The sequence below is a fragment of the Rousettus aegyptiacus genome, unplaced genomic scaffold (assembly GCF_014176215.1).
Source record: "Rousettus aegyptiacus isolate mRouAeg1 unplaced genomic scaffold, mRouAeg1.p scaffold_m13_p_17, whole genome shotgun sequence".
Classification (NCBI taxonomy): Eukaryota; Metazoa; Chordata; class Mammalia; order Chiroptera; family Pteropodidae; genus Rousettus; species Rousettus aegyptiacus.
In genome coordinates this window covers 23028775-23055521 of record NW_023416292.1, presented here as the reverse complement: position 1 = coordinate 23055521, position 26747 = coordinate 23028775, and the positions used below count along the sequence as shown (strand labels likewise).

At 58.4% G+C, this 26747-nt stretch overlaps 2 protein-coding genes across 2 annotated transcripts; one reads left to right on the top strand and one right to left on the bottom strand.

Annotated features, from left to right (window-relative positions):
• The first annotated feature begins 762 nt into the window (after positions 1-762).
• On the top strand, positions 763-16131 carry UHMK1 (U2AF homology motif kinase 1). Its single transcript, XM_016129726.2, has 8 exons — positions 763-1218; positions 2284-2576; positions 3145-3336; positions 5073-5167; positions 6500-6576; positions 6719-6817; positions 8656-8744; positions 11136-16131. The coding sequence occupies exons 1-8, from the start codon at positions 951-953 to the stop codon at positions 11280-11282; spliced, it is 1260 nt and encodes a 419-aa protein (XP_015985212.1). The 5' UTR covers positions 763-950; the 3' UTR covers positions 11283-16131.
• Positions 16132-19636: 3505 nt separating this feature from the next.
• Positions 19637-26683, bottom strand: LOC107502481. Its single transcript, XM_036234721.1, has 3 exons — positions 26467-26683; positions 23893-24080; positions 19637-23635 (listed from the first exon to the last, which is right to left on the bottom strand). Exon 3 carries the CDS (start codon positions 21370-21372, stop codon positions 20032-20034), a length of 1341 nt encoding a protein of 446 aa, XP_036090614.1. The 5' UTR covers positions 21373-23635; positions 23893-24080; positions 26467-26683; the 3' UTR covers positions 19637-20031.
• Between the last annotated feature and the right edge of the window lie 64 nt (positions 26684-26747).

Below are 26747 nucleotides of genomic sequence, written 5' to 3'. Positions count from 1 at the left end.
GGACATGCGGGAAGCAAAACCCCAAGGCACTGAGGAAATGCTCTGGAAAACGGCAGCTTCGCCGCTTAGTTTGTGTGCTAGACTCAAAGGAGAAGGCGTAGGAGGGTCGGGGAGATCCCCTGGTGGGAGAAAGCAAAGGGGGACCCTCTCTGCGGCTGCATACAAAGCCGGGTGGCGAGACACACTTTTTCACGGCGGGCGCAGCACCCGGGAGGCCCGGCAGGTGCAGGTGGCTGAGCCTCCGGGGTGAGCAAGGGAAAGTCACCCCGACATCTCAGAGGCGTGTCATCCCAGACGCCCAGACGACGGGCACTTCCAAAGGCAAAGACTGACCTTTGTCTGAAGCTACTGGCGAGGACGCGGCCACCCGTGACCCGCTCGGTTAGCAACGTCCACCTTCCGTCTCTGCGTCTGTGGGGCGCCCCCCCCCCCCCACAGCGTGCCAGGTTTAGGCTGTGGCCCTTTCCCGTCCGCACACCTCGGGGGAACCTGAGGGAACGGAGATGGGGCAAGTGGAGACGATGCGCGGCCTCATCCAAATGGAGTTCGACCCGTAAAAGGCGGAATGACCTAACAGGGAAGGCCGCACACACCACACCGATGCGGTTGCCCAGGAAGCGCGGCGGGAGCGCCGACGCCGCGCCAGGCGGCCGGGTAGCGGCGTCCTCGTCCCGCCCATCTCCTCTGGAACCCGCCCCCAGACCCGCCCCTTCCGCCGCAGGACCCGCTCGCCTCCGCTTCCGGCTTCCGGCCGGGCCCGCGCGGCTTCCGGTGTCATGGCGGCCTGAGCGCGGCGGCTGCTGCTGCTGCTGCTGTTGCTGCTGCTGCTGCGGCGGCGGCGCGCCCCACCCTGCGGAGCCGGAGCCGCTGTCCCGCGGCGGGGATGTGACCGCGGGCGCTGCCAGCTGCCCGGGCGTCGTGTCGCTCCCGTGTCGCCCTGAGTCGCGCGGATGGCGGGGTCGAGCTGCGCGTGGGGCGCCGAGCCGCCGCGCTTCCTGGAGGCCTTTGGGCGGCTGTGGCAGGTGCAGAGCCGCCTGGGCAGCGGCTCGTCGGCGTCGGTGTACCGGGTGCGCTGCTGCGGCTCCCCCGGCTCGCCCCCCGGCGCGCTCAAGCAGTTCCTGCCGCCGGGCACCACCGGGGCCGCGGCCTCGGCCGCCGAGTACGGCTTCCGGAAGGAGAGGGCGGCACTGGAGCAGCTGCAGGGACACCGGAACATCGGTGAGCGCCGCTGCCCGCCGCCCTCGCTCCCCGCCGGCGTCCCTCGTCCGCGCCCTGCCTTCACCGATGCAGGCCCTGCCCAACCCCCCCACTCGGTGACGCTGTCCGGACGGCGGAGCTGGCCGTCGCTGTGCCAGTGTCGCAGAGTAGCCGACAAATTCTGTGCTTCGGTCCTTATCCGAGCAGCCGCCCGTTAGCACGAATTGTGTCCTGTCGTGAAAGGAGGCACGTCTGTGCTAGGTCGGCACGTCTTGTACGGACACTTGAATCCTTTCATGCTAGTGAAAAAGGGAACTGTTTCCAGGACTTGTGACTTTAATGCTAATAACTCATTAGCATGTTACCCGACATGTGTGGCTTTGGGAGAAGTGACTCAATATTGCAGGGGTCCTTATAGAAGTGTGACAGTTATACACTTGGACTGATAAATGTCTCATTTCCTGGCAAGGATAATTTAAAAGAATGATCTTTTTTTGTGTTACCATTTAGGGGAAGAATTTAATGCTAGTGTTCCTTTTTTTATTATTATTATTTTTTTTAAAGCTTGCTACATGGTGTACATAACCATGGTATTTAAGAGGGACATTTTGGCATTTTGGCAGGCCCAAGGACGTTGAATCTGCAAGATTAGGTTAAAATGTCATCTTGAAAGTCTTAAGTTCTTCTTTTAATATTTAGATTATAGAGTGCTATTATGGATCAAGAACCACTTTTCAATTTTATTTTTGCACATCGTGATATTTGTCTTAAGAGTAGTACGTAATATTTGGATTTTTACTTTTGATCATTGTTGCTTGGCACCCTAAGCATGATTCACCCACCAGTGAGTGCTTGGTGAAACGATTTGAATTATTGTGCCATATTTAATACCGTTAGTAGTCACCTTGTTTTCTTAAAATAACCCAGCTGCCTAAAAATCTTTTCATGGGAAAAATTAATTAAGAGGAAGTTTGCTTGCTCATCAGAGTTATCTAGGGTGTCCCAAATTCATGCTGTACAGAGTTACCTACTTCCGTAGCGACTTACTGAGTTCGATGTTTAAAGTATCACCGTTTGTTTTTCTAGTGACTTTATATGGAGTCTTCACCATCCACTTCTCTCCAAATGTGCCGTCACGCTGTCTGTTGCTTGAACTCCTGGATGTCAGTGTGTCGGAGCTGCTCATGTATTCCAGCCACCAGGGTTGCTCCATGTGGATGATACAGCATTGTGCCAGAGACGTGCTGGAGGCCCTTGCTTTTCTTCACCATGAGGGTTATGTGCACGCAGACCTCAAACCACGTAACATACTGTGGAGTGCAGAGAATGAATGCTTTAAACTCATCGACTTTGGACTCAGCTTCAAAGAAGGCAATCAGGTAAGAAGTGGTCTAAGCCAAATATACTTAAAAGCAGAGGTGGCTTAGTAGAGGCTTAAGAGGTGTTTCTACCTACAATACAGAAGTACCTGCAGATGAAACAAGAAAAAGAATGTCAGTGCCACCACGTGAAAAAAGACGTGCGTTTCGGTCAGGTCGGGGAACTAGTGAACCACAGGAGAGCTCTGGGACTATTAAGAGTACTCCGCCTACGTGGCATACTTTTTTATTCTTTGAGCGTTTGGTCACTTGCCGAATTACTGTTATGGTGTCTGTAGTGTTGGGGCTCTTAGGAAAACACGTGTCAGTTCTGGCAGACCCTTCCCTCAGTTTGTCAGCTCTTTGCACGGTGTCTTTATTCATCCACAGTGCCTAACAGGCAAGAGACTGTCCAGCGGAACGCATAGCTGCCTGGAAAGTGTCCAGCTTGCCTATGAGAACTGCCCAGTTCATGAACTGCAGAATTGTGATAGCTGAGGACTGACTGTGTTGGTCATAAATACACTGCGGAGTTAGATGGAGACCGAGCAGTTTTCTGCTGGTTGTAATATTTTCTCATCTTCTTTAGGATGTGAAGTATATTCAGACAGACGGGTATCGGGCTCCAGAAGCAGAACTGCAGAATTGCTTGGCCCAGGCTGGCCTGCAGAGTGACACAGAATGTACCTCAGCTGTCGATCTGTGGAGCCTAGGAATCATTTTACTGGAAATGTTCTCAGGAATGAAACTGAAACATACAGTCAGATCTCAGGAATGGAAGGTAACTCGCCCCAGCGCTTGCCCCGGGACCTCAACTCCAGTGTCAGAGCACTTGGCCTCTGGCAGTTTTCGTTGAGGCCTCTGCTCCATCCCTGTGCCCCTCGTCCTGCGTCACAGCCCCTCACAGGCCCCTCACGCCCATGGCTCCAGATGCGAGTGAGCATTGCAGGCTCACTGTTCCTCGCCCAAGGCCTGGCACGGATAAAATGTTTCAATGTCTTTTCCCGAAGAAGCAGGAGTGATTTCTTTTGTTTAGTAATTTAGTTTTACTATGTTCTAAAATAATGCAACGGTCTAAGTTAAATGATGTTCTTTATGTAATGTTTTACAGTTCGTGCTTTAGACTTAGGTGATTTTAACACAGAACCTCATCACATTCTCCCAACAGTCCCGTGAGGAGGGGAGGGTGGATGTTGGTTGTCCCCTTACAGTGAACACCTGGAGGCACAGACCCGTGAGACCACTCGCTCTGGGCCCTGCGGAGGGGTGGGGCGCTCCAGGCCTGGGCCCCGGACGCTGTCGCGCTGCTGCTGCTCCGTCCACAGCCCCACGTCGCTTGCTAGTCCTCTGTCCTCGGCGAAGCTGCTGACCTTGCTTCTGTGGGGTCAGTGCCCTTCAGTAGGCTCAATAATCAGTAATTAATGCAATTTTTAGGAATTATTATTGGCTCTGATATTAAACAAGTATTTTTTGAGTGTCCAGTATGTAGTTAGTATGTGGCTGTTGTTCCGTACGGTTTTATTATTTTTTTTAAACCCCTAGCCATCAGTTTGTGGCATTGCAGCTCCTGGAGGGAATGGCTTCGTAGCCGGCGGGTGTACCGAATGCTTGCTTTGGGCAAAAAAAAATGCTGCCCTGCGAGTAGAACCAGCGCGCCAGCTCCCCGTTGGCTTCGGCCCTCTCGGAGCCCTTTGGAATCTCTGCTCAGGCCAGAGTCCATCTGAGCCAGGCCACAGTCAGGCACTTTTTGGTGAAATTTGCAGGCATGACAGTTATTAAATGAGGTCTGCAGGATTCGCCCCTACTTAAAAATGTCATTTGGTGTTTTGTCACTTTCTGTGGAGGCAACGTTGCCAGGGAGTGAGGCGCAGGCTCTTACCAAGCCGCTCGGGTATAGGGAACGCTGGCGTACTTTCTGGAAAGTGGGAATAGTGACGGCACACATCCCGTGAGAGCGCCGACGTGGCGGCGGCCGCGCTGCCTGGTTCTCAGCATCGCGTGCGCCCTGTGGAATGCGTTCCGCGCGTGTCAGTGACGCCGGCGGTGGCGGGTCACTTCACTCGTTGCACACTTCTGTAAGGCTCGGAGAAGATGCCGCGTGCCACAGGGTTCAGAGCATGAGCGCTGTAACAGAGGCGGTTCCCAGTGCCGCCTCATCTCCGGCAGGGTGTTCTGTGTCTCCCCGAGCACCAGCCGGAGGCCGGGACACCGGCTCGCCCAGCACCCTCCCTCCTCATTCAGCTGCATCCCCGCGTGGCACTTCGGCTTCCGTGTCTTCGTGCGTCCTGCAAGTGCCGTGGAGGGCCAGGCGCTGCGCGGGGGCCGAGAACAGAGAAAGCGTCCCTCTGCTCCGGAGGAGGACCGCTCTCTGTGTCACCTCCTCGGCTGAGGCCCCGCGGCTCAGGGGAGCGTGTTTTTGGATGCAGTTTGCTTACCGAACAGTCAGGGCCACGAGCCTGGTACCCAGCAGATACTACCGAGTCGGATAATCAGAGGGATGCCTCTCCCTCTTTCCAGGCAAACAGCTCTGCTATTATTGACCACATATTCGCCAGTAAAGCAGTGGTGAATGCCGCGATTCCAGCCTATCACCTGCGAGACCTTATCAAAAGGTACTGTACGTGTACTTTGCGCTTCGTGATTTTCCTTTTTTACTGACTGGATTTATGTTACTGTTTCTGGTCGGCTTGAACCAGTGGAAGTTTTGCTCCCTTAGAAGTAGAAATCTTACTTTAGATCTTCGATGAGAAGTGCGATCAAGGCATTTTACTAAATTTTCGTTCAGAGGAATGTTTTTTTGTTCGTGCTGAACGCCAGGTGTCAGGCTCTTCCTGGCCGCTGTTCACTCTGGGGAGAGGGGGATGGGCCGCATGTCCTTGGCCTTCCGCCTCTCTGACAGTTTTGTAGACTTGATCCAAAATAGATCTTTAAAGAGAGTACTAATTTTGCTTTGGACCACCAAAAAAAAAAAATGTTTAAAATAAGATAGTTACATATTATACTCTAAATAATCATCATTGAAAACTGGGGACAGAAATAATGTTTTTTTATTTCTAAGTAGATCCAATCACAATTGATATTTTAAAATAAATAATGTGTATTATCAGATGGATGATTTTTCACGTTTCTAGCATGAGCTAGAAGTGAAGAAAATAGTGTACTGCAAAAAGGTGGGTCTCTTGATCAAGTCAGAGTTTTATTGTTTCTTTGGCATGTTAGTTCTATAAATCTTCTATTTAGGTTTTTAAATTTTTTTTTTTTTTTTACTTTTTATTTTGTGTAATTAAAGATTCACAGCAACCTGAAAATGTCGCAGAAAAGCCTGTCCTTCCCCAGGTCCCCGGTGGTAACATCTGCCAGACCGCCCTCCCTCTCCGCCCCGCGCTCTCTGCCATGCCTGCCCGTTCTGGGTTATTCTTTTCTCTGGTTCGTCAGTGACTTGCTTTCCTGTGCTTCCTTACACAGAGGCGCCGATACGGAGCGAGCCTCACTGCTGCTGGCGGCTTGTCCCGAGCCTCTTGTATTTTGGCATTTATTAGGGTTTCCTAGTTTTGTTGTAGATGCCGTCCATGAGGTTGTGATTTCGCTGTCAAGTCGCTCTGTTTCGACAAGATTCAAGTCAAGTCACTACTGTCTTTGTCTTTTTTCAATTGGATCACTCTATCGAGTTGCTTTTTTTCCACTTAATGTTATGTGGATCACTTTCTCATGTTGTATTTATTAATCAAAAACATTTTAAGTTAAAAAGTAGTGTGTGCTAGGTATAGATCATGGTTTATTGAACCGTTTGCTCATAAGTAGCATTTATATTTTTTGTAGCTGAATGGCTCAGTAAGTCAGTAACTTAACTAACGCTGTGATGAACACTTAGTTTTATCGTCTGTAATGGCTACGTTTTCAAAAGACCCGACCGTGGCAGTGAGGCCGCTCCCTTTGTGGTTTAGCATGCTTCACGACGACCCGGGCAGGCGGATCCCCGCCGAGATGGCGCTGTGCAGCCCGTTCTTCAGCATTCCCTTCGGTAAGTTGCACACGGCTCTGGTTCTTCTTGGTCATCGGGCAGTCCGGTGAGGCGTCAGGACCACGTGCGGTCCCAGCTCCTCTGCCCGGGCCCACCCGCGGGCTCGGGGCGGGCCTCTAACTGCGTCCCGCTGTGCCGCCAGCCCCGCACATCGAGGACCTGGTGATGCTCCCCACCCCAGTGCTGAGGCTGCTCAACGTGCTGGACGGCGATTACCTGGAGAACGAGGAGGAGTACGAAGGTCAGTGCTGCGGCGCGCGGCCCAGGGGCAGACGCGCCGCTCAGTCTCCCAGCTTCCTGGGTCTGCGGCGAGGGCGCTGACTGCGTGGGTTCCGAAACACGCTCCCCTTTGGATTCCCGCTGCAGACGTCCCCCCACATTGCTGCGGCAGAGCCCTGTTTCCGGGTGGAGGGAGGCTGGAGCCTCAGCTGCGGGTGGCCTTGGGTTGGGTGGGGTCACAAGGCCCAGGCCCCCTGGTGGGGTCCAGGTGCTTGTGAGAGGAGAGGAGACGGAGCTGTCCACCACCTGAGCCCCTGGTGAGGAGGTGGCCAGTCACACCAGGCACCGAGTCTGCTGGCACCTTGATCTTGGGCTTCGGCCTCAGCACTGGGGAGCTGCGTGGCTCTTTAAGCCCCTCGGTCTGCGTTCTGTCGAAGCAGGTCGAGCCGGCCAAGGTCCCCTCGGCTCTCCCGTCTTGTAAACTCTCCCAAATGAACAAAGATCAACTTTGCTAGTAGCGTCTCTCTGTCCGTCCTGGTCCTGCCCTAGCCTTTAGTCCTCCTTTTTGCTCTTATTCATTCAAGACCTGCTCACCGAGTCCCGGCTGTGTCCTTGCCCCTGTGTGATTGGTCCCCGTCTTTGGCACAGTGGGAACAGTTTTGTGGACAGCTACAGTTTGATGACCGGAGAGGGGTGATGAGGGTCACTTTGCCAGTCTGAGGACCCGCGCGGCATCTCTGCTGGGGGGCAGAGCAGTGGGAGGGGGCAGGATGTGGCTTGCTCGCCTCAGGGTGTTCCCTGGGAGCAGTCAGTGAGAGCTGGCGAGGCAGCCGGAGCTCAGCACCCTGGGACTGGGCGGCTGAGCCGCTTTCGGAGCGGACCTGGGGCTAGCAGCGGAGGAGGCCGCGCCGGAGGGCTGGTCGGCCGGGGCCCTGCTCTGCTGCACGCCGCAGGAGCCGGCCCAGCTCTGACGGGGGCGTCGTGCTCAGGCTCTAAGGGCCTCTGGAGGCGGAGTGGTGCGAGGCCTGACCGGGACCAGCCTTAGAGACTGGCGCGTACTGACGTTTTCCCCGTGGACAGTCGCACCGTTGCCGACGAGGCTGCCTTCACCGCAGCTCCTCGTACGTGTGGCTCATCGCGTGCCCCTGAGCTTTGTGTGGCTGACAGGGGGAACAGACGTTACGCCTTTGGGTGTGTGACAGTGGTGCCTCCAGCCTCAGCTTTCCAGGACGCCGCTTCTCTGAGAGAGCATGCAAGTGAAATAAGACACGTTCACGCTCTTCCAGTACAGTGTTCGTTGAGGCAAGGAGTTCGGAGACAGTGTGATCGCTCAGCAGGAGGGGTCGTGTTAGAAAATTCCTTGACCATTCGTAGAGTGAAATACTGCACAGCTGTAGAAACAAGTGAAAAAATTATATGACGATGTTGAAAGACCGTAAAGATAGTGTTAGCAAAAAGCAAGGCCGGGATGTTTCGCGAAGGTGTACGTGACCGTGCCGGCTTGTGCAAGCTCGTGACGTTGCCAAAGGGCCCCCAAGAAGCTGGTAATGATTGCCGCCTTCAGAAGGGATGGGGTGGACCCTGGGGAGTGGGGGCAGGGCTCTTTTTTAATTTTATTTTATTTTTTATTTTTTTGGATTTTGAATTTTAACTCATTCGGACGTGTTACCTATTCAAAATGTTGAATTTAAAATATGAAAAGAAAATATTAAATGTCAAATTTATATTAAGCTTAATTTCAGAAGGCATAGAAAACGATCCTATTAGGGATTTCTGAAGTCTTTGAAGATTAAACACGTTGAATAACGAAGGCTCGTTAACTGCGCCCAAGTGGTTACTGCTGTGTGTTCTCGTGAGCAGATGTCGTCGAAGACGTGAAGGAGGAGTGTCAGAAGTACGGGCCCGTGGTGTCGCTGCTCGTGCCGAAGGAGAACCCCGGCAGGGGCCAGGTAGGCGCGCTCCGGTTCCAGAGCTGCCCAGGGCTCCTTCCAGCTCCGGGGCCGTCGGGGGCACCCAGAAATGTCGCCGCTGGTGGCGAAGTTTTCATTGTGGATGTTTTTTCTTCTTTTCACTTTTTCCCAGGAGTTCTATGATAACACATGTATTTTTCTTTATCATTTAGCATTTATATTTTAAAAAGTATTGTTTTGCTTTTGAGCCTTTCTGAATAGTGACACCGGCTGAATCATACGCTGATGTAGGTCAGGTTCAGCTGCAGAAATGTTTTGGCCCAATTTTTTCTAATTAAATAGAGCTAGAAAACTGTTCGGGTGAAGTTCCGATTATGATGGAATTATAACGATGGTCGAAGGGGGGAATCGTACTGCATCGGACCTGCGGTCTGAGCTCCAGTCCCAGCGTGGGCAGCTTTGCGACCTTTACCTTAGTTTTTTCACCTGTAAAATGTACGGGCTAAAACTGGGGTCTCAGGGTTTTGTGTAGAAATTCTCCGAGTCTAAATTAAACCATGAGGCAAAGAAGGTAAGAGAAGTCTTAAATCTTCCGTTTGTCTCGTGGGAAACAGTATCATTTTTCTCTGTCTTGAGAGGGTCCAGCCTTGCACTGCTGATGTGGCCCTTTCTGGGGGCAGTTGTGCACAGGGGGGTGCTCAGCGCCTTTTTGGTCCCCCTAACTAGAGGCCCCCCTTGGTGTGGCAACCGAGATATCACTAGACCCTGCCAGACGTCCCTCGTCGGCCAAAATCGCCTCCGATTGTGGATTATTATTTTGGCTTATGGTTCACTGTTATGAAACATTTAGCAGCTGATGAAAGTGGAAGAACCATCCCTCTCGTCGTAGTGAAAAGGCGTTGCTGGTCTAGCAGCAGAGGCAGCTCCCCTTCCGCAGCATCGGGGACTAGCTGGGTCCCTGCTCCGCGTCCACCCCCGTGCTCGTCACGCATCTGTGTCCAGACAGATGCCTGGCGTGCTGGGGGGTGGCGGGGGAGGGAGGCCGGGGTTCCATTCCACGGAGGGGGGAGCAGTCGGTGTGACGAGGGGGGCAGAAAGGGGGTTCCCGGAGGTGAGGGGTGCGGAGCCGGGGCAGGCCCAGCTGGATGTTGCCCTCGGAGTCGAGTGCAATGGGAGCCGGGGGGAGGGGCGTGCAGCGCAAGGCGGTGGCAGCAGCGTGTCCTCGTCCTCGTCCTTGTCCTCGTCTGCGACAGCGGCCCCGCCGCGCCCACAGGCGTCCGCGTGACCAGGCGGAGGCGGCTCGGCGGCCGAAGCCGGTCTCCGCTTGCATGTTCGACCCAACCCCCGTGGTCGGGGCGGGCGGCGAAGACCCCGTTTTAAAAGTCCTTCACAGTCACGCTGCCTGACGACACCTTGGTCAACAGCGACCTTTGACGTGGCCCTGTGAGACCGTCGCGGAGCTGAGTGTCCCGTGAGGAGTACAGGCCTGTGGTCGGGAGCGTTTCCCTTGACGGGGGCAGTGTCTGCGGATGGACAGTAGACCCCTCCCATCCACAGCTTCTCAGCCCTGAGGGCACAGGCGACATGCCAGTCGGTCAGCCGCCCACCTGCCCCCACACAGAGGAGCCTGTGCCCCGGCGCCGCACGCTGGGGCGCAGCATCTCCCGGGCCGGCCTGACGGTCTGCGAGGCGCACCGCCCCGGACCCCGGTGGCGCGCCTGACATCCTGCGCCAGGACGCACATCCACGGGGGTGACCGACGGACCTCAGGTGCCGCGGCCGCGTGGGGCCGGCCCGTCCCTGCGCTTGAGAGGATTTTCAGGCCGCGTGGCACAAAACACACAGCTTTACGTCCCCCTCAGTCAGTGCCCGGGGGGGGCCCTGTGCCGACGGTCAGCGGGGCCACAGCAGACCTGTCAGGACCCGCGTCCCCGGCCCGCCCTCCGGTCGCAGCGTCCCCCGCGAGCCCACACGGCCCTCGGCCTGCCCGCTCGCCTTCCCGCCTGCCGCGCCTCAGGCCACCTCGCTCGCCCCCGACGGTCGCTGCCCGGCCCCCAAGGCCTCAGCCGGCGCCTCGGGGCTCGCGGTCACTGCGGTCCCCGTCCCTGCTCAGGGAGCCACGCCGGCAGCATCTCCGTCCTGTTTCTGACCCGCCCTCAGCGGCCTAGGGCGCTGCTCAGCACCCCCGGGTGGCCTTGGGGGGGCTGGGTGCTCTCACCCTGCGTGCTCTTGCTGTTTCCAGACGTGTTCTGCATCCTGCTGCCCCAGACCACCACCCCGGCCGGCGGCGCGGACGCCGAGACCCAGGCCGCGCCTCGCCCTGCCGGGGCAGTGTCGGCCTAACTGGGGGGGGGGGGGAGGGTGGGCAGGGCTGCTCCGGAGCGGCCTGCGTGGCCGCGAAGCCACCTCACGCTCTCTGTCCCCACACAGGTCTTCGTGGAGTACGCGAACGCCGGCGACTCCAAAGCTGCACAGAGGCTGCTGACCGGCCGGCTGTTCGACGGGAAGTTCGTGGTGGCCACCTTCTACCCGCTGAGCGCCTACAGGCGGGGCTACCTGTACCAGACCCTGCTCTGAGCCAGCTCCGGTCCTGTCCCCGCCACTTTCCGGCGACGCGGCTCCACACAGACGACCTTGTACAGTTATTTCACCCCGTGGCCGCGCGGCAGCCGCTCAGGCCGGCGGCACTGCTCCCTGGCGTGGGATGGGGCAGGTGTCCGTCCCGCCCTGCGCCTCCGCTGGCCCCGCCCCGTCGCCAGGCGCTGCCGCTGCCGGTTCGGGCTCTTCCCCGCCTGCGCCGGGGCGGGCGCTGTCCGGGGGCGTCCAGCGGCAGGTGCCCACCGTGTCCTCAGCCCCGAGTCGTGGCGTGTTACAGGAGTACTGTAGCCCCAAAGTCCCTTCACAGAAACTGCAGTGAGCCTATCTTTTTTTTTTTTTTTAATTAAGGCTTTTAAAGTAGGGAGCTGTTGCTTGATCTTGCACAATTTTTACGTCTGGTGTGCTGGCTCGAGTGAGTTGCAGGCGTGACGGAACACTCGGATCGGTGTGCTTCCAGCGACTCTGGGTAGCTCCTCCACCGCGTCGTGCCCGTGAGGTTTAGGGTGTGCGTCTTCTGAGCGTCGTCTGTCCCACGGAGAGTACAGAGAAAACGCATCCCTGAGCTGAGGGCGAGCGAGTCGAGACGGGGCTCGGCCGAAGTGGGGGAGGGCAGGGGACGTCCCGCTGGCCGAGTTGCCCTGTTTGGCCGTCTGCTCCAGGCCCCGCGTGGGCTCGTCCCACACTGAGTCTCCCGGGACCTCGTGAGACGCCCAAGGTGCTCTGTTACGGCTGCGGCGGGAACTGGGAGCAGACGTTCCGTGAGGGGGGGAGGAAGAACAGGCAGAGGGTGGGTGGCCGGGATTCTTCCATTCCCCCCTCTCTCCCCCCGCACCCCCGCCCCGCCCGTGGCCTTCGCTGGAGAGCAGCTGCGGGACCAGGGGCCCTGTGCCCTGGCTCTCGAAGGCCGGAGTGATGGACGGAGTGGCTGTGATAAGGTGTGAGTAGAAAGGAAGGAGACCTCGGGAAGAATCCTGCACCTTGACGTGTCCCTGGCTGCACGGGTGAGCCTGGGGCCGCTGTCACAGGCCAGCGTGGTTCCTCCCGCCTCACAGTGGAGCGTCTTTAAAGATTTAGAACTTAGATCTTAACAAAGCACTGATTATACAAAATGTTGGATACAAATTATAAACTTTTTCTGGTTTCCTTACCTAGATGAAATTTCTATTTATTTTTTATTTTTTTCCTAAAGAAAAAGTCTTCTATATCTCTCCCTGCCGGAAGCCTCATCACATAATCTGGCCTGTGTGTGCCATGTGGGTGACTTGAGAGCCCAAATAGAAACCTACGTTTTAGAAGATGGGTCGTTTTACCCGATTTAACAGTCACCATTTGACATTTTAGTTATTTACAGTCATCAAATTATTTAGGACTCTTTCACATTTATTAGGAAGCCAAACCTGACATGAGGCTGACTTATGAATCGCCAGGAGGCCTGTGATGTAGTCCCCAAGGGAATTTGTGTGGGAAGCTTCTAATGTGTGTCCTTAAAAGGAAGAACCATTGTTTTTCATTTGGGCCCTTTCGGAGCTCGATTAGCTAGTTCGTTTTCACGTAAAAGTCTGAGAGCGTGGCTGGCGAGGTGGAGCCGACGCTCCTGCCGCACGGCCCAGGCCGCGGCTTCCGAGCACGGACGGCGGCCGCCTCCGTTTGCGGCCGGTGCGCCGGGTTAGCGTGTAGCCCTCTCCCCGCCCCCCACCCCCTCCCGAATCCGGAGTCCGTACAGCTCTCGCACAGGTGGCGTCCCGGCTGGGAGGGGCGGCACGTGGCCGGCGTCTCGGGGCTGAGTGGCCCAGCAGTCTGCTCGTCTTCCTGTGGCTGTCACGTTCCAACCTGCACGTGGTGCGCACCCCTGTGGAACTTCACCGCAGAAGGCGCTGGCTGGGCTCGAAGGGCGCGGAGGCGGTTGCTGGTGCGCCGCGGTGCCCGTGAGCTGGATTAAAGCCACAGGAGGGTAGCGGTGCCTCCTGCGATGCCGGTTACTTTATTTTATAGCTCTTGCCCATTACTACCAAAGATGAGACATCCGCAGACGGCCCCTCCCTCTTCTCAGACTGACCTGGATCTCTCAAACCTGAACCAAATACTATCGAGAGGTGCAATTTTCATGATCCTTTTAGGATGCCTGTACACAGAGGTTAAGATTCTTTGAAGTTATTAAGAACCTAGAAATTGTCTTTAAACCCCTCCCCTTTTGGGCAGATTTTATCTCAGGTAGTTTTTCTTTTCCTAAGTCAACGCCTGTGCTTCCTTCCCTCTGTCCTCTGTGCCGTCCCACGGTGTTGCCGTCTGTGTCTGCCCAGCAGGGGCGTGGGTGTTTGGAAAGCTGCTCGCAGGCAGTGGCCGGGCAGCCCCTGGCACCACGGGGGCCGTGAGCCGGGGGAGCGGACCCGGGGGTCGTGGGCCTGCCCTCGCGCAGTGAGGGGTCGCGGCCTTGGCCCTGGGTGCCCCGCGTGTTCGGGGCCGACGCCACAGCCCCTCCTCAGAGAAACCCCCTCGCTGCTCCGTGTGAGCCAGGGCCGCGCCGCTTCCGGGACGAGGTGTCACCCGCTCCGCTCGCCCTGCCCTGTGCTCCCCTGCAGCTGGGCGCCGAGCCATGCTGAGCAGGCGTTCGCCGAATCTTCGAAGGGCGACTTACCCCACCTCCCAGATGGATCTCGCTGTAGTTTACCTCAGCCTTTGACCACACTTACTTTGGGGAGTTCTGCCCGACGGGGGAGGGTGGGGAGAAGCTGGCCTGCGGCTCGCGTCCGTGCCACACGCGTGGTCTGCACTTGGGAAGGGCCCGTTCCTCCGCGGGCACGGGCGGCGCACTCAGACGCCGGCTCCAGCCTGCGGGGCTGTCCCCGAGGCAGGCCGCCGACCGTCTGGCCGCAGGACGTGATCTCTTCCTTGCAGTCTGGGGAGAACCAGCGCCGCGGTGGCTGGCCGTGACCGCATGGTTTCTGGGTGAGGCGTGAGGGGTGGCGCCGCTCAGGTCAGGGTGCCGGTGGGGTCACGTGACAGGTGTGGCTGAGCGGACGTCAGAGCTTTAAGCCAGTGCCTTGTGTTTCCTGAGAAGCAGTGAAGCTCGTTTGGGTGACAGCGTCCCTGATGCTGGTAACTAATCGCACCTCTGCCTTTTCCTCGGAATAACTTTTGGGTCGGGTCACACAGTATAAAAGTCCAAAATTTCCTTGGTTTACCTGTGTGTGTCTGTGTGTGTGTGTGGCTGTTTACACTTACCCCCCAATACTGCATCTGATGTGCTGGGGGCCGGAGTCACCTGGGGGAGCCTGACCCCTGCTGGATCCGGTCCCATGTCCCGTGTCCGGCTCCTCCTTCAAGTCCCGTCAGTCTGTGACAGTTTACTTCCTGTCAAGCCTTGCATCACGATCAGCTCAGAAGAATTTCATTTCTCCAGGTGCTCAGTGAGCCCCCGCCGCTCGGGGCCAGTCTTTCCAAGTGGGCGTGACTGGCAGCGTGCTCGGCAAACAGACGGCCGGAGTCTCCAGCACGCGGCGCTCGGCCGGGGCGGCGGCGTGCTGGAGGAGTGACCGGGACACGGCACCTGCGTCTCTGCAGAACCCAGAATTCTAAAGGTTTCGTTTTGCTTTGTTCTAGCTGCTTCTTACCTGATGCCACGCGATCACGTCTGTCGTCCTGGCCACGCCCCCCAGTGCTTTGTGTTTTTCACTGTTATTTAAATTGCGCGATGACCAGTAGGTCACACAGTGGCCTGCAGACGACGAGAACTGTGCGTATTTAGGGAGAAGGTAAACAGGTGTAACCGTTCCTGCTGCAATTGTATAGGAGACACGGGCTGTAAAAAGTACAGACCGCGGAGCATTTGGGAGTTTGGTGTTTTCTCGGTGGGCGTCACAGCGACCGTCGGGCGGGAGACGCGTCGTCCGCACGGCCCTGTTCTCCCGGCGAGGAGCGTCTGTTCGTTTCCAGCAGCTCAGCACTTAGTTGTTCTCCTGCTTCTGTGACAGTTGATGGTTTAGATTTGCTCTCTTCGTGCCTGTTAGAGTCGTCGCAATCATGGCACTGACGTTCGTGGCATCGGGCCGGGGTTTACGGGGAGCTTGTCCAATGATTGCCCGTGTCGTTTCCCATGGAACAGAGCAGCCGTCACAGGATCCCGGAGAAAGCGATGGCTCTTTTGGGGGCTATGCATGTTTCATGACCTAGGTTTGTGGTATTTTAATTTAAAGGCAAAAAGAAGTGTTCTGTCTTACTTTCCTTACACGACCATTAATCCTCGTGCTGAAAAGAGCTCATTCTGTTACACTGCTTTATATAGTGGAAATAAGTCACATTCTGGGGGGAAAAAAAAGGAAAAGTCTCAACTGGAATTGTTCATTCTTTCCTTTTTTGAGAAACCTTGTGTGATCGTCAGAGCTACTTGTTACCAGGAGAACCCTCTGTAGTCACTTTCCACCCCAGGCTGACGTGGCCCTCGCCTCTTGGGGCCTCCCCTCAGCCGTCGATGTGGGGCGGTGCGCAGCGAGGCCCCCCGGGTCGTGCGCACCTGCACCCCGGCCCCTCCAGCTGCGGGGCCTCCCTGTGGCCGCGTGTTTCGCCGGCACGGCAGCGAGACGGCTGCCCAGCGTGAGGGCGAGGCGAGCACGTCCGGCCTCAGGGCAGAGCGGCCGGGGAGAGATGCGCCCGCGCCGGTGCCGGTACCTTCCGCGTAGCTTATCTTCCAGAAATGATTGTTGTTTTCAATCCAGGTTTGGTGCCTGTAGCGTAGAAACATTGCTTTTCCTACACATTCCTCATAATTGTTTACCCAGAAAATTGTATTAAGAGTGAACGGAACCAAATTAAATATCCACATTCAACTTGGCCTGATTTTTATAAATGAGTATCTGGACCGCGTCAGCATCGTGCAGATCGAGGATGAGGAGGGGCTTGGGGGCTGGCTGGCCCGCGTGTCCCTTTGCCCTGGGGCGCGGCGGCGGCCGCCGCGCTGGCACCTGTGGCGGCGAGCAGTGTCCGCGCAGCTCGGCGGAAGGAGGCAGAGCCGCCCGTCTGCGGAGGACCCCCCGCGGCCCCGGGTGCCACCGCGCCGGCCGGCGGGCTCTGCGCCTTCGTTCTCAGTTCTGACTTGGAAAACCTTAACTCAGCATTCCTTCCCGGGCTCCCCACAGCGTCCCCTCTGGGGCGGGAGGGCCTCTTCCCCAGAGAGTGGCCACGCGGGGACCCAGCTGGGACCCGGAGACGTTTGCGGCGTGGCCACCTGCCGCGGCGCGGGGCGGTGGCCGCGAGCGGTGAACCCTGCTGCTGCTCCCCAGGCGACTGGCGGTCGCCGCGTGTTTGCCGGGGACGGCTGGTCAGGGAAGCGAGGCCGCTGGCTCAGGCCGGAGCCAGGCGTGCGGGGTCCCCGCCCCCGGGGCTGCCGCACCCCGAGCCGCAGGCCTGTCCGCGATGAGCGCGGCCTCGGTCGCCGCCCGTGGCGTCGGCCGCGCGTGGTCGTGGCGCTCCGTGGCGCTCGGTCGTCTGTTCCGGGGGCGGCTTACTGTGTGTGGGGTGTCGTTTTTCGGGAACTAAGTGGGACTGTGAGTGTAGCTGTGTCTCGGTACCAAGAAGCTCTTTTCTCGAATTGAATTCCCGAGCCTGACTTCTACTCAAGTCTGGTAAAATGGTTTTTCTTCCCGAGTAGCAAAGAACTTTTCATTTCCACTTTCCTGTATACCTAAAAGTACGCACACTGCGTTTCGGTTGACCGTATCGTGTATAGTTTTTGCCGAAAGCTTCTCGTAAACACAATTGCCTTGTTCAGTTTTGCTGTAAACTGACGACCATAAGATGCACTGTTGATTCGCTTCCTGATGTGTGTTTGATAAGGGTGATAAAATAAAGCTTAAAACGAAAGAAATGGCTTTTTATTGCAACTCTCTCTGGCGTCGGCGTGGGCGTGGCCTGGTGGCCCTGCAGCGGTTTGGTTAGGAAAGCGTGTGGCCGGATTCACACGCCGGCCCCCCGTCGAGCCAGACTCTCACCTGCATCTCTCTTTAGTTAGGTTCTTCACACTCGGCCTCGACAGCGGGGCCATGCCCTGGGCGTGGGGAGAGGGCCAGCCACGCTCTGGTGGGGCCACACTCAGGACATTGCTGTGAGTTAGTTCCAGGAACGTGGTTCGGGACATTATTTTTCTAGGTTTTCAAGGGCAAACAGAGGTGCAGGGGCTGGAAAGTGGAGGCGGGGTAACCTCCCGGGGGCTCGCACAGCCGCCAACCCTCAGCGGCATGGGGCGCGGGCGTGGGGCGCGGGCGTGGGGACAGAGCTCTGTCAGGGTGACCACAGAGGCCGCAAGGCCGCCCGCCTGCCGGGCCACAGCCCTCCCAGTCCGGGCAGTGGCGTGGAGTGTGAAAATTATGTCTTCCCACCAAAGGCACGTCCACAGCAGAACTGGCATCACCGTAAAACCAGGAGGGGCCGTGACAATCTGGTGTGAACGCCGAGCCAGGGCGGCCGGTCCCGGTGGGAGCTGCGTGTGAACGCCCAGCCAGGGCGGCCGGTCCCGGTGGGAGCTGCGTGTGAACGCCCAGCCAGGGCGGCCGGTCGCGGTGGGAGCTGGGTGTGAACACCGAGCCAGGGCGGCCGGTCGCGGTGGGAGGCTGGGTGGTGAACCGCCGAGCCAGGGCGGTCCGGTCGCGGTGGGTAGCTGCGTTTGAACGCCCCAGCCAGGGTGGCCGGTCGCGGTGTGAGCTGGGTGTGAACGCCCAGCCAGGGCGGCCGGTCCCGGTGGGGCGCTGAGTGTGAACGCCCAGCCAGGGCGGCGGTCCCGGTGGGAGCTGCGTGTGAACGCCCAGCCAGGGCGGCCGGGGTCGCGGTGGGAGCTGGCGTGTGAACGCCGAGCCAGGGCGGCCGGTCGCAGGTGGGAGCTGGGTGTGAACGCCGAGCCAGGGCGGCCGGTCGATGGTGGGAGCTGGGTGTGAACAGCCGAGCCAGGGCGGCCGGTTCGCGGTGGGAGCTGCGTGTGAACGCCCAGCCAGGGCGGCCGGTCGCGGTGGGAGCTGCGTGTGAACGCCCAGCCAGGGCGGCCGGTCGCGGTGGGAGCTGGGTGTGAACGCCCAGCCAGGGCGGCCGGTCCCGGTGGGAGCTGCGTGTGAACGCCCAGCCAGGGCGGCCGGTCCCGGTGGGAGCTGCGTGTGAACGCCCAGCCAGGGCGGCCGGTCGCGGTGGGAGCTGGGTGTGAACGCCGAGCCAGGGCGGCCGGTCGCGGTGGGAGCTGGGTGTGAACGCCGAGCCAGGGCGGCCGGTCGCGGTGGGAGCTGCGTGTGAACGCCCAGCCAGGGCGGCCGGTCGCGGTGGGAGCTGGGTGTGAACGCCCAGCCAGGGCGGCCGGTCCCGGTGGGAGCTGCGTGTGAACGCCCAGCCAGGGCGGCCGGTCCCGGTGGGAGCTGCGTGTGAACGCCCAGCCAGGGCGGCCGGTCGCGGTGGGAGCTGGGTGTGAACGCCGAGCCAGGGCGGCCGGTCGCGGTGGGAGCTGGGTGTGAACGCCGAGCCAGGGCGGCCGGTCGCGGTGGGAGCTGGGTGTGAACGCCGAGCCAGGGCGGCCGGTCGCGGTGGGAGCTGCGTGTGAACGCCCAGCCAGGGCGGCCGGTCGCGGTGGGAGCTGCGTGTGAACGCCCAGCCAGGGCGGCCGGTCGCGGTGGGAGCTGGGTGTGAACGCCCAGCCAGGGCGGCCGGTCCCGGTGGGAGCTGCGTGTGAACGCCCAGCCAGGGCGGCCGGTCGCGGTGGGGGTTTTGGGGTGGTCATTCTGGCTGGCACATGCTGCGGTTCACACGCCTTCTGTAGCCGGGTCTCCGGGGGGATCCTTTGGGGTCGGTGACGGGACCACACGCAGGTTGCTCCGTGCGAGTCCGGTGACCGGGTGGGAGGGGGCCCGTGTGTCCCTTTCAGGCCAGAGGATTTTCTGTGTCCCGGGGGCCTGTTTCCGTCTTGCCACTCATTACTACTGTGGGAATACGGCACAACCCCGTTTATTTTCCTCCGAGAGAGGACTCCAGAGCCTTCCCACGCGGCCTCACGGCCAGGCCCAGTCGTACGTCACGGTGACCGCTGGGACAGCCATGTGCTGCTCGGCAAACCCAGAGCATCTAGTGTGAAACTTGTGGGTGAGAAGTGCGCTCAGCGAGGCCGGGCGTGGCCGCAGGAAGCCGGGACCCTCAGGAGCAGGCCCCGCCCGCTCCCCGGGGACAGCGGCCTTAGAAGTCGGGCCCTTGGCAGGAGCTGTTCCCGGAGCAGCCACGGGGAATTCCTTCTCCCTGCCTTTTCTGCCTTCTTCCTTTCTTTCTCTGTACGTTTCAAATTTTAATGCTTGTAATACTTGTATAATAAAAAATTAAGAAAAAACTTGTAGAAACATTTCTGGGTTTTGAATTTTATTTCCTCCTTCATCACTAAAGGAAGGTAAGAAAGACACCTCAGCGCCGACATGCTCAGGGCTGGCCTGCAGGGGCAGCTAGGCCCACCAGGCCGACCTTACAGCCAAGGGGCGATGCCCGTGGGTGTGCGGCTGTGGCACGAGCCGTCTTCCTCTCGCGGTGGGAGGACAGAGAGGGTCTATAAACCGCGGCAGGGCCCCTGCTGCTCTGGGACACGTTCTGAGCTCAGTGAGGACCAGGGCAGGGTGTGGACGTGCAGGAGAGGTCGGAGAGGGGCGTGTGTGGGGGGGGGACCGCGCAGGGGGAGGTTAGGGGCCTGCAGGGCCTGCGTGGTGCTGGGTGGTCTCGCGTCTTACTCCGCTGGAGCTTCTGAGCAGGGGGCCCTGTAATCCCAGAGGCCCTGCTGGAGGCTGCACGGCATGGGGCCTGAAGCTGGGCTCGGCAGAAGTGGGGAGGCTTCTGCTGGGGTCCAGGTGAGAGCAGGTGCGGGGCTGGATGAAGCCGGCAAGGCGATGGGGAGAACCGGGTTCTGGAGTCGGAGCCTGGGCCTTCCTGGGGGCGGGTCTGGAGCGAGGAGGCAGCAGGGAGGACTCGAGGCTCTGGCCAGAGGAGCCAGGACGTGCAGCTGCCTGAGCTGTGAGGAGTGGGGCTCGGGCAGGGGCGGGTGAGGCCGTGCTGATTCAGGGACACCAGGGTGTGCTGGGGCGATGTCCGCGGAGAAGGTGACTACAGAGGTCAGCGAGCAGGTGTGACGGCGCCTGGGGGCGTGGCAGGGCGGGTGGACTGGACACGACCAGTGTCTGCGTCTGAAGGCAGACCAGCGGGAGGGGCCGTTTCCCCACCGGGCGGGCTGCCGGCCGGGCCTGTGCTTCGGGTCCGTGGACGGCATCCGGTGTTGGCTGGGCAGCACCCTGGCCTGGAGCGGGTCCCACTTCCAGGCCCACACCGTCCTGTAGGATGGCAGACCTCGGGCCCCTCGTCTGTTGCTGGTGGTGGGGCCGCTCCCAGCGCCCAGGGGAGATGAGGCTCCTTGACACAGGCGCCCCCGGAGCAGTGCGCAGGGGACAGCCGTCTCTTCTGTCAGCAGTGCCCGTCCGTGAGAGGGCTTCACCACCTTCACCAGGAGCGAGGTGCCTGTCCCGCCCACACCCCCCACACCAGGGGAGGGGTCCTGCAAGCCATTCCCAGGGGTGGCGTCTTTATCCAAGGCACAGAGAGCCTCTCTCTGTGTCAGAGACTGCTCTGAGTGCCTGGACAGCGGTCCCTGGAGGGGGCCCCCGAGGGATAGTGTACGAGGCCACAGCCCACACTCCGCCTGCAGGGGCCCTGTCCTCGCCTGCACCCTGAGCCATCCAGACGAGAACGCGGCAGCCCTGGGAACCCAGGGGCGTCTGGAGCCTGCGTCTCTGTGGTTCGGTTTTGCCGCCAAGCCGGGCGGCACCGCCAGAGCCTGGCCGCGGTTCTGGGTCTCTCTCCTGTTAGTGAGAGGGGCGGGCCGGCTGCAGCAAGGAGCCCGGCCCAGAACGGTGGAGGCACTTGCTGCTGCGCCTGAGGTTCCGTGGAGGTGACGCTTGTTTTTGTCATTCCCATATCTAAAGATACCGCCTGAAACAGCGAGTTTCACCTGCCGTGGATTCGCGGGGAAGGAGTAGGTGGTAGGCGGTGTCTCCAGCCATGACCCTGTGAGTGTCATTCATGTTGAGCCGAGAAGCATAAGGTACACGACAAACCCAAACGTTCCGTCCTCCAGCAGAGCCGAGGCCGCGCTGCGACACGTCAGTCCGGCGAGGCAGCAGGCCCGTCCCCCGGTGCGTGTGGGGCTGGCTGCTGCGCAGTCAGCCCCCGGGCAGAGTCGTGGGTGGGGGGACCCCTCGGAGGCTGCACCACTGTGCATCAGCGAGACCCCCGTGGGCTCCCAAGGGCGGCACGGAACACCGACCCAGGACCGGATTCCAGGGCGCCGATGGCCGGCTCCGCCCTGCCTCTGCTCCCTCGGTGCCGTCTGCCCCCCGGCGACCCCTTCACGTGGGGGAGGGTCTGTCCTCTCATCTCTGGGTTGCAGGAGGTGGACCAGACGCCTCGTGCGGGACTGGAGCCACTGTCCCCGCCACAAACATGCTCCCCCCGGGGTCCAGGGCGGGGTGTCTGCACGCCCGCACCGCGCACTCCCGCAGCCCCCCTGCTTCTGACGTGCTTCCGAGGCCGAGGTCGCAGCGGCCCCCGCCTCCCGGGGGATGCGCCCCGCGGGTGCCGGAGCCACGGGCGCCCCCAGGCCTCCGCGTGCCTGCTGTGTGCTTGAAGGAGCGTGCCTCGCGGCTTCTGGCTGCCGCGCCTGGCCGGCATCACTGCCTCGGTGCATGGGGACCATCGCTAAGTCAAAGGAGGGTGAGGTGAACTTGAGCGCCCAGGCGCCACCCGAGACGGCTGCCAAGTGGCTAACGGGCGGGGTGCGCTGGCCGGAGGGGTGAGTCACATCCTGGGGAGGCGTTTTGTCAGAGCCCTCACACAGCCCATGGTATAAAACATGAATTGTTTATTTCTGGAATTTTCCATTTACTATTTTTGATTGCAGGTAACCGAAATGGTAGAAATGAAAGCCACGAATCTGGGGGAGACTGCCGTGTGGTCAGTTTTGGGGGGCTGCACTCTGAGCAAAACATCCCGAAAGGGTGTTTTCGTTATTTCACAATATTTCAAAACACACCCTGAGCTCCAGCAAGGGCATGGGAGGGGCGGAGGGCAGTGAGCGGTGAGGTCAGCCGGCCCCTGGGAGAGGGAGGACCCCGGGGCCGGGAACGCTGGCAGCCAGACGCTCGAGCCCCGGGTGGAGCCGCCCGGAGACCGCGTGCGCTCCGGGAAGTGACCAGGGCCCTCCCGCAAGTTCAGTGACGTGCCTGAGGCCCTCCCGTTCCGGACAGTGACGGGGACTCTGGCCGCCCTACCGCTCACTGGTAGGAAACCGCGAGTGTCGTCACCGGTGGTGACGCTCGGGAGCGTGTGGGCAGGCGGGCACGCGCTGGGCACACGCGCTCACGCCCTTCGGATGCGAAGTGGCGCCTGTTCTCCAAACGCGCGAGTAACTTTCACTTCAGCAAAGTCACAGAAAGGCACCCAGTAGGGTACGAAACTCCCTGATCTTGTCGTCGCTCGGGGCACAGCGAGGCCTCTGCCACGTGCCCCCCGCGGTCTCCAGGTTCGCCGGGGCAGTGGGTCCCGCTCCCCGGCCGGGACTGGCACGGTGACTCTGCTCTTCAGCAGGGACGCTCCCGGTTCCCTTCTTTCTCTCCATCTTTCTCCTCTTCCGTGTGCTCGGCTAACGTCACTGAACAGCCTCTCGGTTTTCTCTCCGGCTGTCGGGCATGCATGGCAGCCTGTCCTGCGGGGCGATGCCCCCACCGCTCGGGGCTCTGCCCCCCGAGCTGAAATCCTGGCAGCCCCTGCGGCACGGCGGCCATCGGCCACCTTCGCTTTGCTCCGGAAAGTCCCCGGGCCGCCGCGCTGCCCGTCACAGCCCCCGGACAGCCCAGCGAGCTCGCGCCGGACACACATCTCTTTGTTCCCCACTGGGCGCTGGCAACCGCCGGTTTGCCCTCGGGAGCGCAGGCCGGCCGCGGCCGCCCCGCGTCAGCGCCACGGGCCTCGCGACGCCCGGCGTCCCCACGCCTGCTCCCATCTTCCTCACCGTGTCCAGCTGGAGGGGGACACTATTCCTGTCCCAGGGTGGGGGGCGGGGCACGGCCGCCACCATACACGGCTCTGCCGGCGGCATTTACAGCGCCCAGGTGACGACGTGGCGTTCCGATTGGGCGCCAGCGGCACGAGGCCTGGGGCAGGCAAACTGCTCCGCCGACTCACGGCTGCGCCTCCGTGGGTTCGAGGTGCACGCTCGTGCTGGGGCTGACCGCGAAGACATCCACCGTCAGCGGCGTTAGGTCATTTTTTATCCAGTTTCAACCCTGTGGAGAAATCGCAGAGCCGGAGAAAGAAGTTCCACGCACCCTTTACTAATTGATAGTGTTGCCCCCCAAATATACACGTCTCCCCCCCACACACACACACAGCTGTGTCTAGATGAAGAACCACGAGCTCATACTGCGACGTGCCACTCGAGAGGGGACGCGAGCCTGGCCCCGTGTGTCTGCAGTCTCCTCCCCGGCAGCAGACACCCCCCTCCCCCATCCTGGCCCCATCCAGCCTCTGCGCACAAACTCACCCCGGAACTGCCAACGATCCTGCCCAAAGCCAAACTGCCGCTGCCCGGAGGCGAACGTCTGTTTGTATTTCCTTTTGTCTTTAGACTGAGGCATACAGTTAACGTTCTGCGCTCACGGGTGTGTTCACATGTCAAACATCATCAGCTTGTGCATATCTACTCTTTATTTTAAGGCAGCCTGGGTAAAGCTGTAAAAAAAAAAAAAAAAAAAATACCGTGTTCCGAAGTCACTTGGGGTTGTCCCCCAGGTGTCTTTTGGGAGAAACTACATTAAGGTACAGTTAGGTTGATTTGCTCTTGTCTAATTTCTATTTCAGGGTTTGATCTCTTGCTTTGTTGATTTTATGTCATTTTTTGAATATGTAAAGCATCAGCATGGTTACAAAAGTCAAAACTAGACCGAAGGCTGTATTTAGGGAGAGGCCGTGTTTAGCGGCGCCGGCTCCCCCGGCCCTGTCGGTCACCGGCCTCCCTGCCGTCCGGCTTCTCTCTCCTGGTTTATTTTTCCAGAATAAGCAGAGGGATGTATATCTTTGTTATTTCCCCGTCTTTCGCTTATGTGCACTAGCTTGTAATTTCCTTTAACAATATATCCTGAAAGTCGCTCCCTATGAGTTCGGGTCAGTCCCTTTTGGAGGGACAGGTGTGTACCATCCCATGCTTGCTTCTGATGCTCGTGTGGTTTCATGTTTTACACTGAGATCTCTGGTGTATTTGGAGTTTATTTGTGTGAATGGTTTGAGGTATGGATCTGGTTTTATCTTGTTCCAAGCTATCCCCATTTTCCCATTTTATTAAAAAGTGGATTTTTTTCTCCAGCAGTTTGCGATGCCCACTGTACATCCACCGCTCGGGGCTCTTTTGGATGTTCTAGTCTGTTCCTCTAGGCTACCTGTTTGTGGCCGGTGCCACTTCATTCTAGTGACAGAGGCGTCATGGGCGATTTTAATATCTGGTAGGTGGGCTTCTTCGTGGACCATCTCTGTCAGTGTTTCCCTAGCCATTCTGTCATGTTTCTTTATCCAAGACCACTTTAGAATCAACTTGGTTAATGTATAAGTTTATAATTTAACAAGTACTGTAATTTATAAATTAGCTAGGGGTGTTTTTCCATGCGATCAAGTATCTTTTGTCGTTTTTGTGTAGTAAAACGCCCAGGTTTTACACATTTTGTGTTAGATTTATACCTAATTAATTTTCTTTGTTGTTGTAAATGGGATTCCTCTGCCATCATGTTTTCTAAGCAGTTATTGTTTGCTATATGAAAACTACTGACTTCAGTCTGTTCATGGCATAGCCTGCAACCTTGTTGAAATCTCTGATTTGGTCTCATCATTGATTATCGTAGTTGAAATTAGTCTTACTGATTTTCTAGAGTTTTCCAGGTACATTCTCATGCCATTTGAAAATCAGGGTGGTTCTACTTTTTCTTTTCTAATTCTTAAGCCTCTTTTGATTCCTCTTGTCTGCTTGCACTGGTTGGAATCTTAGGTCTGATGTTAACTTATTGTGGGTGAGTAAGCATTCACGCCCGGCTCTCTGGCATTAGCCCTTAAAAGAATGTATATAAAAAGCACTTTAAAGAACAGAAATAACTCTTCAGTGTAAAAGTGTCTGGATATTTATCTGGCAAGATGAGATGAAGGCCTTTCTTGGGCCTCGTAACTAGAAAAAAATTTATCAAAAAGAATTAAAATAAAAACTTGATTTTATAATAGTTCATGGAAAACGCTTGTGCTGGGCCCTGGTTATTTATTTTTTCTGTAAAGGACTCTTTAATAACGATTTTGCTTGTTATTCATTCACTCATCTATGAATTATAGAATGACAATAGTAGCCCAGTCGTGGTCTTAAGACTCCTCATGACATTTTTACTGCCCCCATGTGAAGTAGGTGTTATCCTCCCTTTATAAGTGAGGCAGTTGGGTTTAGAGAGGCTAAATGGCACACAGCCGGTAAGGGTTGAACTGTGAGTCTGCGTCTCCCAGTTTGAATTTGTCTAAGCCCTCATATATTTCTTTGCCAAGGAGTGGCAGTGTAGGAGAGTCACCATCGGTACAGTTTTAGAAAGCAACTGTCTTCGACTGGCTCCTGGTCACTAAGGGTCACAGCGCTGTGTGGGTGATTTTGCAATTGATAATGGAAATGAAAAGGCCTATTGCACTCATGAAAGGCATCTGGTTGCCTGATTCTTGATATGTTGTTAAATCTAATGGTATTTCGGCACATGCTACTTCTTGCAAAACTGCAAAGTGCAACACAACCTTACACGTAAACACGGCTTCTAGGGGCAGTCCCGAGCATGCACCTGCGCACAAGGTTCTATGACCGGCCTGACGGTGCACGATAGGCAGTTATAAACACCGGCCCTGCAGTGGCCGTGGGGGGTCGCCCAGGCCTCCACGTTTCGTGCGCCGCAGGGAGGCCCATGGAGGTGAGGTCCACAGTTGCAGAGCTGACCCCGGGCTCGCTCACCGGCGCGCTCTCACTGCCTCGGTTTACCCAATCCCAGTGCTTGCAGGTCCTGTCCTCTTTCGTGCCTGTTTGTGCAAAAGTATATGTGCTTGGCCTCACCTCTAAAACAGCACGAAACAGACAGTGGGGGCTTGCGGGCACCGGACGGACTGCAGACCAGAAAGAGGTCAGCCCGCAGGAATCTGCGCCGAGAACTGCGCGTCTTTCGCAACGGCCGCCCAGGGGTCCGACATCCGCCCGCGGGGCCGCGGCCGCCTCCTGGACAGAGCGAGAGCGCCGCGGGCACCCGGCCACCGGGACTCGCGGGACCACCGGGGCGGCGGGCGCGTCGGCGCGGGGGGCGGGGCCGCGGCACGTGGGCGGGACCCGGGCAGCGGCGC

Coding starts and splice junctions, on each gene's coding strand:
- LOC107502481 (XM_036234721.1), bottom strand. CDS start 21,372: ATGACACTCACAGGGTCATGGCTGGAGACACCGCCTACCACCTACTCC.
- UHMK1 (XM_016129726.2), top strand. CDS start 951: ATGGCGGGGTCGAGCTGCGCGTGGGGCGCCGAGCCGCCGCGCTTCCTG. Junction 1,219..2,283: donor GCAGGGACACCGGAACATCG/GTGAGCGCCGCT, acceptor TTGTTTTTCTAG/TGACTTTATATGGAGTCTTC. Junction 6,818..8,655: donor GAACGAGGAGGAGTACGAAG/GTCAGTGCTGCG, acceptor TCTCGTGAGCAG/ATGTCGTCGAAGACGTGAAG.